At 43.7% G+C, this 18,401-nt stretch overlaps 1 protein-coding gene and 1 pseudogene across 3 annotated transcripts in view; one reads left to right on the top strand and one right to left on the bottom strand.

Moving 5' to 3' along the window:
• Positions 1 to 10,132, top strand: part of FAXC (failed axon connections homolog, metaxin like GST domain containing) — a 76,117-nt gene extending 65,985 nt beyond the window's left edge. For 2 of the 3 annotated variants that reach the window (XM_042986857.1, XM_007084923.3), the window contains one exon: positions 4,334 to 7,867. In XM_042986857.1, coding sequence (XP_042842791.1) covers positions 4,334 to 4,623 — 290 coding nt within the window. In that variant the 3' untranslated portion in view covers positions 4,624 to 7,867. Of the gene's footprint in view, positions 1 to 4,333; positions 7,868 to 9,659 lie in introns of those variants that run through there. The other variant, XR_006217758.1, reaches the window with a different exon arrangement.
• Positions 10,133 to 17,075: 6,943 nt separating this feature from the next.
• LOC122238922 lies at positions 17,076 to 17,164 on the bottom strand (annotated as a pseudogene).
• Between the last annotated feature and the right edge of the window lie 1,237 nt (positions 17,165 to 18,401).

Below are 18,401 nucleotides of genomic sequence, written 5' to 3'. Positions count from 1 at the left end.
GAGTTCTGCGACCTGTCTGCCCGCCTTGTAGCATGTAGCAGGCCCATAGCACGATGCTATTTTTCTGGATGTGTGAGAACCACAACCTTCTTGTGCTGAGAAACACTTTATTCATTAGCTCTTTTACCAGCAGTCATTTGTTACTGTTGGGTGACTTTTTGCTTCTTATTTGATTAATTGAAAGGTGGAAGAAATGCTGGATATCCTTGAGAAATATCTGAGTCTATCCCCACCCCCCCACACTTACTGTTCTCCGTCTGGACGTGTTCAGCAAGAGGTCTGGTCTCAGGAAGGGGATGGCTCAGATGACTTTTGTGGGTATTTGTATTTTGAGATCTACAAATTTGTATCCTTTAGCTTCAAGGAGATGGGGGGAAGGTGGTGTCCTCATCACAGCATTCAAGTTTGTTTTGAACTTAAAAATTTTTTTTTATTAAATATTTTTAAATGTTTATCTTAGAGAGACAGAGCATGAGTGGAGGAGGGGCAGAAAGAGGGAGACACAGGATCCAAAGCAGCCTCCAAGCTCTGAGCTGTCAGCACAGAGCCTAATGAGGGGCTTGAACCCACCAACCTCGAGATCATGACCTGAGCTGAAGTCAGACACTTAACTGACCGAGCCACCCAGACACCTCTGTTTTTAGTACTTTTAAACCAAACAGTAGAATTGCATTATACACATTACTTTGTAACTTGCTTTTTAAAAAAAAAAACAAACAAAAACTTTTTTCATGTTTATTTATTTTTGAGAGAGAGAGGGAGAGAGAGAGAGAATGCAAGCACGGGAGGGGTAGAGAGAGAGGGACACACAGAATCTGAAGCAGGCTCCAGGCTTTGAGCTGTCAGCATAGAGCCCGATGCAGGGCTCAAACCCGTGAACTGCGAGATCATGACCTGAGCCAAAGTCAGGTGTTTAACCGACTGAGCCACCCAGGTGCCCTGCTTTTTTCACTTAATAGAATATCATGTCTTTTTAACATCTGCAAAATATTATATAGAATTGATACACCATAATTTATTCAATCAGTCCCTATTGATGGACATTCAGGCTGTTCCCATATTTCTTTTCTTTCTTTTTTACTGACATAATGCTGTCGAGGTTGGTATACATATATGTTTATATACTAGTGCTTTTATTTTAGTAGAATAGAGAACTAAAAGTGGAGTTTTGGGCCAACAGGTACATTTAAAATTTCAGTAGATGACATCAGATTACTTTCCAAAAAAGGTTATAGCAATCTTATAATTCCACCAGACATGTGCTTACAATGCCTGGCCCTCTACATTGGATGTTATCAAATCTTAATTTTTACCAGTTTGGTGGATGAATTGTTACCTGATTATTGAGTACACTTTCAAAAATGCAGTTTTTCCATTATTTCACAAAGTTTACATCCTCAGCGTAGGCATTTGTGTTGACAAAGGAATATCTCGCACACACACACAAAGCCATTTTCTACTGCCAACTTTTTTCTTTTCTTTTGGCTGGGACATGTTGAGTCCGCTGATGGAGAATCTAGGCACAGAAGGAATTGGCAAAGCCTGACAGAATTGGCAAAGTCAAACATAAAATTTCATTCTTCGTTCTACTCTTTTTTTAATCAGTGGCAGGAAATGAGGATGGGTTTGTGAGCTCCTAGTTTTTGCTTATCAAAGCAAACTCTTTCTGGACTGCATGATAGAATGATCACTTCTTGACAACTCATTATCTTTGAGGGGCAGCACCTATCCCCTCATAATTCTTAGTACCCCAGAGAGAATTTGAGAAAAATAATCTGTGACAGGGAGTGTGCATCTATGAATTCTCAAGTCAGGCTGTGAGATCACCAGTAGAGGTGGGGGGAGGGGGGGGGAGAGAGAGAGAGAGAGGGAGGGAGGGAGGGAGGTGGTTCGTGGTGAAGGGCATGGAGTCTGGAGACTGCTGGTGTTTAAATCTTGGCTCTGCCACTTTCTTACTGTGTGACCTTAGGCAAGTTAATTAACCTCTCTGTTGCTTCAGTGTTCTCATGACAGATGGGGATAATAATAGTTCCTGCCTCATAGGATTGTTGCGAGGACTAATTCAACAGATGCATAAAACCACTTCAAACAGTGCCCGGTACACAGTAAGGGCTATTTGTATGTTTGCTATTATTACTTTTTATTATTGCACACTGAAGTGGTATTAATGTCACATAGTACAAAGGCAGGGCGGCTCTCCTGGAAGAAAAGTGAAGAAACAGGTGGTAGAAAAAACAGCCACAAAAGAAGTGGATAGAATCGTATATGGTGTAGATCCTGTGGCTATTGGGAATAGATTCTGACTTTCTAGCTGCTCCCTAAACAGCTCCTAGGGAATGGACGTGATTGAGGCAAACACGGCTGTCCCCAGACCCTGCTATGAAGTGACCATAATCCATCTCTGATTACCACCTCCCACCAAACCTTGGTGCCGCCTCCAGATCTTTATCCGATTCTTGGTTACCAGTGACTGGGAGCCATACCTGCTGAGGTGTTTCATGACTGCTTTCCCGAGGGAGGATCTAAGTGAAGGTTTGGCATGCATCTTTTTAAGGAGCAATCCTGTGGCTCCTTGGCTTCTGGCTCCGGGACGTGTGTGTAAAGTCTTCGAGGAAGGGGCAATCAGAATGGGCGCATATATGGTACGAGTTGAACTGTTATGATCTGAGACAACTGAAAATGGTGACCTGCAACCAGTGCTGGCTCACTGCTTGATAGGATCTGTGAAGTAGGGGGATTTGCTTCGTTACATTTTACAGGAGATGTGCTTATGTAAGCAGAACAGCAATCAAGTTTTGAAAAATTTTCATGGGAAAATGTATATAACCACATCATACGAAGTAACAGGAAACATTAATAATGACAATAAATAGAAAACGTACTGAAAGAAATTACATCAAAACGCTACTGTGATTACCTTGGATTGACGAGATTATAGGGGGCTTTTGTTTTCTTCTTTATGGCGTTTCTATATACAGACTTCTAATCTTCCAAAATGAGAATGTATTACCTTCTTTGATAGAAAATAAAATAGAGTAGTTAAAGACTATAGTCAGTAGACCTGTTAATGTAGAAACAACCTAAATGGCCTTGAAGGGGGTGTGGTAAAAACAAAATGAAACTATGGTACATCTGAATAATGAACTGCTGTGCAGTTATCAAGGTGATAGTGTGAAATTGACAGTTTTTCATTATATGTTGTTAAGTGGAAAAAAGTAGCATAAGGGACAATATATAGTAAATGCTAAATAGCAAATGTAAATATATGTAAATGTATATCCAAGAATATAAACGGAAATGTTAATATGGTGAATGTGATTATTGGTAATTCTTTTGTTTTCTGTGTTTTGGTATTTTCTAATATTCTTCAATAAAACCTGGGTTACCTCTATAATAAGTAGATGTTTATATAACTTAAAAAAAAAAAAAATCCAAGGAATATTCTTAGGGCAATGAAGTCCGGTAAGGGAGTGCCAGATCATGTATTCGTAAGCAATAGTGCCATCTGGTGGATCAAAGGCAAAAACTCACCCTCTTTATTTTTCATTTGGAATTTGGAAATGAAAGTCGGTTCTGTGTCACGTTTCAGACAAATGCCGGGACAATTTTAGCAACTTAACAGAAGTGTTCCTTTGATTCACAGGAAAAAGAAGTAGCCCAGTAACTGAGTTGGGAACCTAATTATAAGTATAGCCGTTCAATTTTATTTAAAAAAAAAATCTGTTTTACTAAATGTGCCTGGGGGGGCATACTCATCCGTAGACAATTCTGAATTATCTATTTTATTTAGGATCATTTAGGGCAAAATTTGCATCTTAACATAACTTTCTTCAACGACGTGGCATAGAACCCAGCCCTTAATAGCACCACCAATATTTGTGGAATGAGGACTTACTTCTGGCTGGCTGACCTCGCTGACAGTTGGTGGATTTACATGGGGCATAACTTAATTTAAATATGAACGAGTGGAAGTTCCAGTTCTCTTGATAAGCAAACACAAAATACTAAAATGCTCGACAACGCCCAATGATGGTAGTTGAGCTGCCATTCTGGATAAATTACCACCGCCACCCCCACCCCCACCATCACCCTGCGACTCCCAGCCCACTCACACTTCACTTACCCAGCCCACTCACCCAGCCCACTCACACTTAACTTTTTCCACTCGCCTTTCTTCTTCTGCGTGTGAAAATCTAAATATCTGATAGTCCATCTTTGGAAAAACACTGTTAAGGTCTACCCCACCGCGTTCTTCCCAACCCCGCAGAAGGCCAAGCTGCTGGCAGATTGCTGCCTTTGAGAATTAACCCTGGCTTTCCTTACCACCCCGCAGGTGAGCTCATCAACCTTGCCATGTACTGTGAGAGGATAAGGAGGAAATTCTGGCCTGAGTGGCACCATGATGATGACAACACCATCTATGAGTCTGAGGAGAGCAGCGAAGGGAGCAAAACCCACACGCCCCTGCTGGATTTCAGCTTTTACTCAAGGACAGAGACCTTTGAAGATGAGGGAGCAGAGAACAGTTTTTCCAGAACCCCAGACACGGATTTCACCGGACACTCGCTCTTTGATTCTGACGTGGACATGGAGGACTACACAGACCACGAACAGTGCAAGTGACGTTCAGCCACGCTGACCCTCTTCTGCCGGAGCGGCCACTCCCTGGGGTTGGTCCGATTTCCCAGGTGGAAATCTATCTGAGCTGGGAGGAGATCTTCGTGCTCGACACAGTTCTCACGAGCTAACTGGACGATAGCAGCCTTATTTCTTTTTGTACAAACGAGACACAGAACCATTCGGATGGCTCCATTTAAAACAAACAGGCAAAAAGGAAAAAAAAAAAAGTCAGCATGGTTCCTGAAATCCATTTTTGTTTTCATTAGAAAACTAACACTGTGTGGCAGAGCAGGGGCAAGAGCAGATTGTCTGCGGATTGTGTCTATGTAGATCGTCTTCAACCCGAGGGCTTATTTGTGAGACGGATTCTCGAACGTCCTTCACCCACCGGGTAATGAGAGAAATCATCGGGGGAAATGTCCAGGAGACAAATATCCTATGGTGGCTGCTTGTATTTTATGTGTGTATATTGTATGTTGAGATAATTGAAATAAAAATCCATAGATATTCAGCGAACACCTACTATGTGCAAAGCACTGTGCTAGGTGCTAATCAGTATAAGATTTATTCTCAGTCCTGCCAGTGACTAGCTGTGTGATTTCGGGCGAGTCCCTTACTTCTTGTGTGCCTCATTTCCCCCACCTGTAAGGTGGGGATAACGATACTCTCCACCTACCTACCTCACAGGGGTGTTGTGAGGATTCATGTGGTAGCACCTCTTGGAAGAGGTGTGACATAAACACAACATTTTATTCTTTATTGTGCTTCCTGCGTATGAACATTTGAGGGCAGAGGAATTCCATATCCAGCCAACAGCAGCCACAGTCACTCGCCAAAGCCGAGCAGACGAAACACACGCAAAGGCGCAGTTAGGATTCTGTCACCATTCTTCTTTGTGATCTTGCCTGAATGGAAATCTTTTACTGAAAGACCGTTGAAAATGCTTTCACAGAGCATCGACAGCTACACACAGTCTTCAGTTCTGTGTATTTGCAGACGTCTTTCTTCCGTTGCCTGACCGCACGCTGGAATGTTGTCCTTTGTAGACTCCCGAGTGTTAAGTTGCCTGTGTTTGATTTATTTGAAGGGAATAAAGCTCAGGAATATGATGGGTTTCGTAGAGGTGAAGGGGAAAGGATTTGACTGATTTTTCTAAGCAGATGCTTGCCAACCTGTAATGTCTTTTTGAAAACAAATCTTGCAAGACGTATCGAAAAGATGAAGTCTGAAGAGGATCACGTGACAGGTATCAAAGCACTTTGTGCAGTGTAGACTCTATGCAGTTTTACTAATGCAACTTTTCTGGCGTTCTCAGCCATTGCCCCATGAGAGGAAGGCAATGCTGGGGACAAATCTTAATGTTTCTTAAGGATCTCCCGTAGCTGCCCTGTGCTCCCTCTCTGTCCCTGTAGAGCACATGGACCCTTGGGGTTACTGTATTTACTAAAGCGCTCTATCTCTGAAGACATCCTTTTTGTTGACTTAGAACATTTTCCAGTGAAATATGCGGTGAAGATGCTGGGGTGACGGCCATGGATTTGGGCTAGGAGAGTCGGTGTTACGATTTACAACCGCAAGCAGAGCTGCTTTGCTTCTGATCTCAACGGACTCACTGGGTAATGGTTATTCATGGTGGGGCCAAAGAGACATTTTTCAAAAGAGACAGCAATTTCTGCTGAGAAGTTTGTGTATTTGCTTGAAAAAGACTCTCTTTGAATATGGCTTTTGCAAAACAATCCTAAAATGCTGCGGATTCACAAAGAGGTAAAGGGGGAGAATTGCTGAGGCTGTTTACCATTGGAGCCACAGTGTAGGACCTGTGTAACTGGGGACAGATGCTGAGATACCCTCAGTTAGAGATTCTCATTGCACAGGAAACTCAGTCGTTAGTTTCTTATTAAAAGCATTCATCTTTGAGAGGACCGTTTGGTGCCTAATGAAAATGTGGGGGAGAAGATATGAATGGATGAGCGTGTTGTATCTCCAGCGACACTTGGCAGGACTCTTCACCTCGCCTGTCTCTAACACGTGTGTTCCAAGGTCAGCTGGTGGTAGTTCTGTGTGACTAGGGAAACTTCTGGCTTGCAAATGTGAATGTCATAACCAGCTAGGCTGTGGATCCGGCTGCACAAAGACCGAGTTGACCTATCCCCATCCATAGCTGGAAAAAGTTGTGTTTGCAATCTTGCCTGCAATTTATTCTCACTGTATAGCACAAAGCGTGTTGTGTCTTCGCGTCAAGAATGATTTAAGTTATGGCTGTGCAGAGTCACATATCGTTTTACTGTGCATTGCTTGCAGGGCAAGTACATAGAGAGCCAGTGTTCATCGTGAAGTTGTAAAATAAGTCATTCTTTCCAGGTGTCTCTCTTAGAGGCTTGAATGGACATTACCACTTGGAGTCTTGGGTACTAGCCTGCCAGCTCATGACTGGGCACTCAACATTCCGAAGGTGTAACTTGATTTGGAACCCTGGAATATACCCAGGTTTTACCTTCCCAATGTGGGTTATGGAAACAAAATGACCAAGACAAAATCACTGTCGGGTGGATGACCTAGGTAGTCTTTGTTGGAAGGGCTTTCATTTTACCTGGTTTGTTCCTAAGTTCCCTAGATTTGAAGTGTTCTCCAATATGGTGAACAGGTGCTACTTAAAAGAAAATATAACAAGAAATTAGGGGACATTTTGGTCATCTGGCTTACTTATTCAAGTTGTGTTTCTTTTTTTCCTGGAAAGTGACTTAAGGAGGTGTGATCTTTAATGTTAACAGATGTTTTTTGGTTGGACAGAAGCCCCACTAGCTGCCCGGTTTTTTTGTTTGTGTGTTTGTTTTATTTTTTACCTCTCAGTGTAAAAATAAATTCTGCCCCTCTATCCACTTCCCTTTGCCCCTCGTCCCCACTCATCAGGATTAAGGAGCAGCAGCAGTGTGATTTAATCTGCCTATGTCAGCTAGGCAGAGGTAAGCTATATTGTCAGAGTTGACCATTTTGTTGTTGTGACATAATGAATTGTGAACAGTGATGCTATTGTTGAGGCCATGAGCTAGCTACCCTGGTGACTGACCACAGACACAAGAACTTGAATCATAGCTGTAGTCTGTCTCTCCAGTGAGCCCGGCCTGTGCATCCTGTGGCATTAGGTGTTAGGATACTTTTGCTTGAAATAGTTAGAGTTCAAGGAAGGGAAGAGCTAGGAATTTTAGCCTAGGTTATTTAAGAGAAAACATAAAATCATAAGAATGTATATAGCTGGGTAATGGATTAGTTGTAGAAAGCCCCTTACAAGAGAGCCTCTGAGGTTCTTATTGGCTCCATATCACATGCATATTCATTTATAGGCAAGACCTGAACTGAAGTCTTTCACCTTGCCTTAGATGGTTCTTGCTGTTACGTTACTTTGACTTTGTTTCTTTTTAAAACCCACATTCCCTGAGAAATCAGTCCATGCTCATGGAACCAGCACATCCCCAGCCTCTCTCAAAGAGTGCTTGGAATCTTCCACTCTTGCTCTCCATGTCTGTTCAGCCCAGTACAGACCAATTCAAGAATTTACTCTGTGCAAGGCACTGCTAGACTCTGAATGATACCAAGTCACCAAGACTCCATATTCTTTGTTTTTTATCTTTTAAAGAATCTATGCCATATTATCACTCCTTGCGTATTTACTGAGCACCTATCCTGTTCCTGGCCCTGAGATCCACAGGAGATCTAGAGGGTGAACAGAACAGACATGACACCCTGATTTTAGGACATCCGCTTTTGCCCAGACTAATGCAATGGCCTCTTCTAAATGCTTGGTCACTTCCCTGATCCATTCCACCCTACACCATTAATTTTTAAAAGAATTTCTGGCCCTGATGGGGTGCCATATTGCCTCAGGATGAGGGCACTCTCTGGGCCCTGGTATTCTCAGCTCTTCCTTCATCTTGTTTCCTGGGATGTCTCCCAGGGCTTTTCCATATGAGCCATCCAGTGCATCCTGGTTGGTCTCCTTGCCATTGCCTAAACATGCCTCATGTCCCCACTCTGCTTCTGCTTCTGCTAGCCTCCCTCCTGAAAGCCCTGCCCTTCCTGTCCACTGGCCCAACTCATGCCCACCTCCCAAGGCCCAACTTCATCAGTTCTGCAAGAAGACTTCCCAGCTCATTATAATCTCCCCTTCCTCTAGAAACACAGCACACATCGTTGGCTTCCCTGCTGGCTGCATGGGAAAGGTATGCCTAGAAAGCAGGCCATACACTAGAAAGTAGTGCTTTTAAACTGTTTGCGTCAGGGATTCCTTTGATAATCTAATGAAAGTCCTATACCTTATTACCAGAAAAATACATATATGCAAATATACAAAATTTTACATGTAACTTCGGATTTAGAGACCTGAAATCATCCATGGATTCTTTAGGGGGCTCATGGACCCCAGTGGAAGAAGCCTTCTAAAGAGTCTTTAAAAGCTACTGTTGTTAGTGTTCATTCTTTCTTGCCTTTGACATATGCAGAGAGTAGAAAATTGGTATGGGATGTGCATGCAAAAGCAATCTCTGTTATTATCTGTGTTGGGTGTGTGTTGAGTGACAGGGAAGGAAGGAAGAGGAGCTGTCTTACGTTAATTGAGAGAATATCTTTGTTTTGACAGGCTTGGCATTTTGAAACTGACAAGGTTTTATTGTTATTGTTCTTGGTTATCTGTTAACCATCCAAAAAGTTGGTTTATCAAAATTAATTCAGGGCCAGGTAAGCTTCATTTCAGGCCTCAAACCCACCACTTCTGCGTGAGTAGGCTTTGGCCTAGGGTTATTAAGGTAGGAGAGATAGGTTATTAAGGTAGGCTGGATTTTTCCTTATAGGAAAAAGATCGGCACAGTCAAGTTTTCCTGTATTCATCATTCATTAATTCATTCGTAGGATAACTGTTGAGTGTGTTTTCAATAAAAGGATGGTGCCTTTGTTGATAGGTAACTACTCAGGTTCTTCTTTGTCGTCGTCGTCTTCTTCTTCTTCTTCTTCTTCTTCTTCTTCTTCTTCTTTTTGTTTTTTTACAGGGTGAAGTTATTTTTATTGCTCCTGACTATGATCCAGGATCCTTTGTTCTCCTTTATGTGCAGTGCTGTTTAAGTTGAACGAGAACCAGTGAAAATACATTCGATGACAAATACTTCCAAGTCTGAATGCTGAACTCTGGCAACACATCTTTAATAGGTCCAGCCATCAATTAATGTGTGATTGTGGAGTGCTTGACCTTTTTTCAATTGCTTCCAGTGGTGAAACTGGGTGAAGTTTGAAAGGATCCCCTTGGTAGGTGGGGCAGGAGGTCTCTCTTTCCCAGAGCTCTTTTGCTAGTACCAGGAGTAAATGTCAACAGATGATGAATATTTTCTTCATTTGAATTCCTTACCAGAAACTTGAGTTTTTAGTCCCTGAATTTAAAGGATATCCTAAAGACATTTAAAGTTCCAGGGGCGCCTGGGTGGCTCAGTCGATTAAGCGTCCAATGTCAGCTCAGGTCATGATTTCGCTGTTCCTGAGTTCAAGCCCTGGGTCAGGCTCTGTACTGACTGCTCAGAGCCTGGAGCCTGCTTTGGATTCTGTGTCTCCCTCACTCTGTGCCCTTCCCCTGCTCACTCTCTGTCTCTCAAAAATAAACATTAAAAAAAAAAAGATATTTACAGTTCCTTAATGTTTAGGATAAGATAACTGGAATGGATAACTTACTGGCCTTGCTCCTTAGAGATGGTTACAGAGGAAACTAAAAAACCGCTTAAAGGAAAGTGACTCAGCTCTTTTGGGGCTGACAACGGGACCTCCTTAACCATGCTGGCTCCTGCCAAGGCAGGGAACCTGTCCCCACAGCAAGGCTCTCTGAAGTTTCTGTTGTTGGCTAGATTATGACAAAGTGGTGATGCTCAAATTTCAAGAAGATTATTGCCCCAAATTGTAAAACGTGTAGATAGATAAAGGGTCCCATCGCAGTAATAAAGTAACTTATGAATGTGGTCTAGCTAGCACCCACACTCCTGATCATTTTAGTGGAAGAAACAAGTTAGAGTAAAAGATTGATACAGTACTTTGGTGTTCTGTACACAATTAAATAATGTCATCAATGAACGTGATGGCCTTCATGAAGTTTAAAAAATTCTGGTTGTCCCTAATTACAACTTCATATTTTGAAACAATCCACTAATTGTAGAGCAATATATATTTATGATACTGGTTAATTTTATAAAAAGTAGTATTGCTACATATGACCATTCACCTCCCTCCCTCCCCATAGCAAGCAATTTTTTTTTTTTTTTTTTTTTTTTTACTTTATGGCTCTGGAATAGAATAACCTTCATTTATCAATAATATTTAAACCTTTGGTCTTTCTTTAGTATTTTATACACCTACCTATGTCTTTAAAACCAATAGGAGTCAGCTGCTGAATTGCCATGTTAATTAGCTGTGGCTGAACAGGTAGCAGAGGGAGTACAGTGGAGGGCTAGGAAAGAGAACTGCTTTGGATATTTACCATCCCCCTCCTCTTAAAAAACAAAACAAACCCCAAACAACAATCTGTGGACTTTTCCCTTTAACAGTTGTTCAGAATTGAAAGTGTTCTGTCATATTTGCTTCTGGCTCTCCACAAGAGATCGCATTTGGCTTATTCAAACACAAACCATGTCCAGATGATTGTATTTTTACCTTAAACAAATTGTATCTGAATTCTTTTGCAGCAATAAGATTAAAAACAGTATCAAATTTTCAAGGAATCTCTGCTTCAGTAGGGGCGACACGTTTGTGTTACTCCTGTCAAAATGATTACCTCATGTGATCAGTCTCATGGGATCATGCTTATTGTAAACATGTGTTTTCCCCAGGAATGTGCATCATGCAGCGTGTCTCACGACTCAGACGGTAATGATGGCTGGGAAGAGGAGGGTCTGAATCCTTCATTTGGCGATACTAAGATTTCACTGAGTGGGAGGGGAGAAGGAAAGGGTGACAAAGGTGGCCTCTTCAGGCAGCACGTGGTACGGCTGTGTTGGAGACGTGGCAGCCACCTCGCAAGTTGTCTAAGGGGTGGCGTCAGTAACATAATACAAAATCCAGGTTTACAAATCAAAAACAAATGCAATTTGTAGGGAAGGATTGTTTGTGGATGTATGAAAGACTGGTGCAGGAAGCACTGAAATAATGTTGATCTTTGTCTTAATTTATATGCTCAAGTGCTGGGATTGTGCCATCTGAAGCCAAGCCTGGGAAATGGGAGAGCAGCTGACAGCGATGGCCTCTGCTCAGTTCCTTTGATTCTGGAACTTCCTTCTATTCTCTCAAAAGGGTTCGTGGCATATGGTTTCCATCTCATGAGTATAAAATGTACAAAGTAACGTATATTTGTTTTATAGATGCCCTTTAAGTGGAGACACCCCAAATCATTCGTATTTAGGTAGTGGTCTCCAAACCTTTGTGCTCATTCGCCTCATCAGTAAAACTTTCTGAGCATGCCCTTTAGCATATTTATTTATAAACACACACACACACACACACACACACACACACACACACACACAGTGTGCTCATATGCAGTACTGATGTGTACATTAAAAACCATGGCAAACATAGAAATTTTCAAAGGCTGTTGTTCTGGACTCAGTAGAGTTTAGGGAATGGGGCAAGGAGTACTTACAGGCAGCACCTAGAAAGCTGCAACTGATTAAAGAATGTGTATGTAACATTTGTGGCAAAGTGGATGTAAAATAGGCATGGGCGCATGATTTTAGGTCAACGAATGTATGTATGTATGTATGTATGTAAGTAAGTATTTTTACTTAAAATGGGCATTTGGGGTTGGGGAAGAGAATGGTGAATAAATAGATGTCCCCTTTACAAGAGCTATTTTAATTCTGTTTTTGGGACCACATGATCTAGAATGTTTTGAAAATTTCTGAAAGATTTCACAGTACATGGACTTAAGCAAAATAAGAAAAGATAGGAGGGGAAAAAGCAAATAATGCAAATATGGGATGCATTGCTTCAGAATTTCAATACCAATCTGAAAAGCATGTTTTGATAATTCCTGGTAACCAACATCTCACTGATTATAAATCTCTCTTCTGTTTGTTTATAATCCAATGTCACCAAATGTGTGGAAGGTGCACAGATTTATTTTCAGAGATCCGAGATGGGAAGGACCAATGTTGGTATAATTTGAGCCCACATTTCAGCTGCTTGGGGGCTGATGGATGGACACTGCCCGGAAGCATTTACCTGCACCACCTGTTTTGCAAACACAATGAATAGCATCTTGCTGAACAAGGGCCTCAATGTCGAGGTGGCATTCCAGTGTTTATTTCTGGACCTATGAGTTACTTTAGCACAGTTATTGTTAGTAGTTTATAAAGCCATATTTAAACTTGTATACTTGATTGTAAGATAGATTTGAATTGTGCACTATGTTGATTACTGTATATAAATGTGGAAATTCTGTACATTTGGTCTTCATGCTGTATGTATTTGATGTGTAAATGATAACTAATGGTTATGAAATAGCTTGCTGTGAATGTCTTTATTCCAATTTGCTTCTCTCTTTGCAGATTTGAATGTTTTAACTTTACACTCATGAGGAAAATCTGAAATCTTTGCATAGAGCATACTGTTAAGTGGTAGTCTCTTAGATGATCGGGAAGATATTTTTCTTGTAAGGTTCTTGTATAATTAAAGCAGAGGTAATTAATTTTTTAGGCATATAATTTTCAGATAGAAATTCAACAGAATGTTTTTTAAGTAGAAAACAGGTCTTTGAATATGCTCTCCTACCCTCTCCTGCCTTTTAGTTCTTGCCCAGTGTGCCCCTCGGAGCTTTTGGGGAGTGATACCCACTAGTAGAGAGAAGAAAAGGGGGAGGGGAGCAGGACACACGCTAAGACCTTTGCTGTGGGTATGAGGCCTGATGATAGAGCAACTTCCCCTTCTGTTAATAGTGTCTAAATTAGTTTTTGTACCTCTCCAGTGAAGTAATTGTGATGTCTGTTTTGTAGATGAGGAAAGAGGCTTGGGGGGTAAATTAGGGTACAGTGGCTAAGACATGCTCAAGTCATTGATTTGCAGTGGTTTTAGAAATACAAATCTTACTTCCTAGTGTTCTGTCCATATGTGCCTGGCGATGAACCATGAAAGACAGCTGGATCTAAAAAGGCATGTCAGGATTGATGGAGACATTTAGGGTGTTTGAAATCCTATCTAGAAATTTGAGCAACTATTATCCAAATATTAGCTTCTTAGCATTTAGGGCAGATTGCAATAAGGTAACATCTAAAATCCCAAACTTCCCAAACCGTGGGACTATCTAGTAAGTGGAAGATGAGAGAACCCCCTAATCCCACATTCTAGAGGTAACAGTTTGGCTTTCAGACCCCCATTCTCTCTTGACTAATAAATCCCAACCATTCAGCACTGCTTATTAACATAGACCCTTATTACATAGGCCCATAATTGAAAATGCTTTGAGACAATGTGTATCCACTTCAACTTAAATGAGCTCCGGACCCTTCTAGAACTTGTATGGGGGTTTTGGACTCAAGCCTGGTGTCTGTCCCACTAGGGAAGCTTGCTCTCCTTGCTTTCAGAGGCATCAGAAGGAAGGGGGGTGTTTGCCTTTCCAACATGCTGTGCTCTCAGAAGTGTTAAGAGAAGTATCTTGTTGCCAGTTGTCCTGAATATTCCATGACTTGATTTTTCATATTTTTGTCCTCCTTTCCTTTTAGAGGAGAGGCAGAGCAGTTGGTGTCCTGGCTCTCTCAGGGGCCGCCTGTTTTGTTTGCACAGGATGCCACTGTCAGCACCCATTAAACACTTCCCAGCTGGGCTCGTTCCCATTAGCAACAGACTTTTCTTTTGAAACCTACCAAGGTTAAAGTCGCTTCTGCTGTGGATGAAAGCAAACTCTGGAAAACGAAGGGAAGAGAACCAGCGTCCTCCCTCACAGTGTGGCTGCCTTCTGTGTCCAAGAGGTACCTGGTCTGTTTTCATGGTGGTGCACTCATTGTGAAGGCTTAGGGGTCCTCTCCAGTTGAGGGCCTGTTAGAATTAAAGGTTCACCTTACCCAGGATGGGCAGACACCCTAAGTGACTCATGCTCAACATGTATCCAGGTAAACCCTGATTGAAACAGCGGCACAGGGAGCCTCGAAAGGGAGAAGGAGAGTTGAGGGAAGGGCTGTGGGTGGCAGGGAGCAGCCCCGGACCCCTTCCCCAGCCCTACTGTATCCACACGTTTATTTTGTGCTGCTGCTTCCTTCTCCACCCTCACAGGTCTCCCTCCAACTAGCTGGTGCATTTAAAGGCAAATAGTGGAAATCTTAGGGCTGCTCAGGGATGTCAAATAGTCCAGATTCACCAGTGGTACAAGTGTAAGATGGGAGGTAAGTGGGGAGGCAGCCTGGGCCACACTGTGTGGAAGTCATCCCTATAAGGGTGAGGAGGTTTTCTGAGCAGGGGACTCACACGAGGAGAGGATATTTAATTCAGGTTTATCTGATGACAACCTGGACACAGGACACGTCAGAGAGGAGGCCGCAACAGAGCAGCTGGGCAATCTCAGTGGTTCCCAGAGAAGTCAGAAGTGGGGCAGGGGGCACAGGGGGAGTGGGCAGGGGGAGATGCCAGCCACAGAGCACAAGGACATGCCGAGTCTTGGATGCAGGGAAGGAGAGGGCCAAGGTAATGAGGTCTTGCTGGGAGCTGGGGGCTGCCAGGTGTAGGAAATGTGGAAAAGGGACACCGGTCTGGAGAAAAGCTGTGTTTGATTTTAGCCGCGCTGAATGTGAGGAACCAGTAGGGGGTGCAGGGCTGGAACTTGTGAAGGGGGTAAAAGTGGAAGCAAATGGGCTGGAGAGAGAGAGAGTAAAAATCTTTAGCACCTGGGGCGCCTGGGTGGCTCAGTCAGTTAAGTGTTGGACTCTAGATTTGGGCTTAGGTCATGACCTCGCAGTTTGTGAATTTGAGCCCTGCCTTGGGCTTTGAGCTGACAGCATGAAGCCTGCTTGGGATTCTCTCTCCCCCTCTCCCTCTGCCCCTCTCCTGCTGTGTGCTCTGTTTCTCTCTCAAAATAAGTAAGTAACTTGAAACAAAAGTCTTTAGCACCCTGCATTTGTATGTTCCACTGTCTTTAGGGTTAGTCTCTTAGTAACTCCTTGACCATGTCCCCTGGTGTCCTCGTATATAAGATGAGGGGTCTTGCAGTTTGATCTTCAAGCCCCTCCTCGCTCAAACCTCCTTTTCATTGTTCCCGATGGCTGAATACCACTTAATACCAATAAACACCGATTCCACCTCCTGCTTTGTTGATTCTCATAGTGTTGGAAAGAGGAATTTAGTGACCAAATCAGCCAGCAATAGCTGACATTTACAGATCACTTACTATGTGCCAAGCACTGTGTTCTTGGCAACCTATGTGCAGCAACTCATTTAACCTTCACAGCAGCCCGGTGAGATAGGTACTGTCACTGTCACCACTGCCGCCATCATAAGGACCGCCACCACCTTCCTCCTCAGCATCACCATCATCACCATCTGTAGTTTATAGATGAGGAACTGAAGCAAAGAGGGGTTTAACTTAACCCCGGATCTCTGCCAAGTGAACAGCGGAGCTGGGGTTCAAGTGCATGGTCTGTGTTTAAGAGCCTGGCTGTGAAACCGCTGTGCCCCGCTAGCTCTACACCATTCTAGCATTTGCACCCCCAGACCACACAACCTCTCGAGTACAAGGCTGTGAAGATGCAGGGTGCTTGTGTTGAACCAGAAATGGCTTGACTTAACTCACTTCTCCCGAATCATTCCCAGCCAGCCCTGTGGGGTTTGCCTTCTTACAGAACACACACAGACCCTGTCATCAGGTCCCTGATCCATGTTCAGACAGACTTTGGTTCTCTGTGGGGAGCTGTCTGGTTTCCCTGGTCAATTCGCTTTGCTTCTGGTGGTCATGGCCATTGGCCCCACACACCTCGTTCACCTTGACTCCTCACAGAGGGAATTCCTGGGCGAATGACTGAAAAAGGCAGGATTCTTAGGGTGTCTACTGCCTGCTGCCCAGAGGAGCTCACCGCGCACGTGGTTCTCCACTGCCTATAAGCAGATGCTGCACACGTCTCCACCTCTCACCCCAGACCTTGCTCCTCATTCTCCAGACCCACGTACGCATATGCCCGTGGGACGCTGCCTGTGGGTGTCTCCACGTGTCCAGATGTGAGCTGTCAACTCTCTTTCTCCCAGTCTACCATTTCTCAGTGTTTCCAAGCCACCGAATGTCTAAGCAAGACCCCTGTAGTCACCCAGTCCTGTGGCTTCTGCGTCCTGAAAACAGTTTAAATGCATCTCCTTCCTCAGCTCGGCCTGAACTTCCGGGGCTGCGGCCTCCCACTAGGTTCCTTCCTTCTCGTCTGCTTCCCCCGTACCCATTCTCCACCTTGCTGCCAGGCGAGTCGAGAATTTGGGCGTCATCCTTGTGCAGGGGCCGTGCTAGTCTTCTCTGTATCCTTCCAGTTTTAGTACGTGTGCCGCCGAAGCCAACGCCGTGAAGCTACTCAAAAAGGGAAACTGTCCGTGTTGCTTCTGTAGCGTTCAGGACCAAGTACGGGCACAAATGGCTCTCCGTGACCTGGAACCCGCCTCCCTCACCCGCCGTATTTCCCACCGCTGCCTTTCCCATCTTCACACACCAAACTCCAGATCTACCAAGATATGAAATTGCCACTTTGTTTTACCTGTCATTCCACCACTGAAGGAATGATGCTGTGTCAAAAAAAATTTTTACTGGCATCTTGTGTCTCTTTACGCTGATAATAAATGGTTGACTGTAGTTGATTTTTTTCTGTTTTCTCTGCTGAGTGCTTCCTTTTGCCAGACTTTCCCCAAGGAGAGACAGCCAAGGAGAAAGGTGTTCTCTTTCATCTCCTGACGTGGTGGGGGACAGAATGATAAATCAGACACTGACGCTACCCTCAGCGGTAGGTGAGACATGAACACATAAAAACTCTGGTAAAAGATAAATGCTGATAAATACCCCAAGAGAGGGACAAATAAGTTGGCTTGGACCCTGTGGTGGGGAGAGTCCTTCCGGCCCAGGAATGCAAGAGATGGAGCCCACTGTGCCTCTCTCCACTGTTGCCCTGCTCTCGCAGTCCTGAAGGTAACTCACTTTTCCAAGTCATGACACTTCCCGAGGGGCCCTCTTCCCAGCACAGAAAGGAGGAAACAGTGTCTTTCTTTGGCTAACAAGGCTTTCAGGAATCTGGAGGTTTAAAAATGGTGGTCCACAGACCATGTGATCTGAGTTGTAATAGGCGTAAGGAGCACCAGTACGGCTGGATCCTCATCTTTCTGAGACAACCCCCACTGTCAAGGACCCTCTCTCCACCATTAGCATCTCAGACAGGTAGATGACATTAGTGCCGAAGGGATAAAGGAGGCAAAGAGGTGTCTTTAAAGAGTTAAAATGGACGTGGAACACATCTGTGGCAGGGAAGGACAGGGCATTACACCAGCTGCTCGGAGGCAGGTGGTGTGGGCTGACTGGGTGGATGTGCCCTATGTCTTAGCATCAGCTAGATCAACCCCTTCTCCTCAAAAGCAGCTTTTGCAAGTCACTGTCCCGAAGCTTTTCCTATGAGTGCATATTAGCTTTGGGACACCGTTAGGATGGAGCACCGCCCACAAACGCTTGCGGTTGCATCCTTAGCAACCATTCGCTTTACTTGCTGTTGCTGGGTATTTATTCCCCAGGCAGGGCTCTCCAGTGGTTGTAGAGT

This window comes from Panthera tigris, chromosome B2, assembly GCF_018350195.1.
Source record: "Panthera tigris isolate Pti1 chromosome B2, P.tigris_Pti1_mat1.1, whole genome shotgun sequence".
In the NCBI taxonomy this organism is placed as follows: Eukaryota; Metazoa; Chordata; class Mammalia; order Carnivora; family Felidae; genus Panthera; species Panthera tigris.
This window is presented reverse-complemented; position numbering and strand designations above follow the sequence as displayed.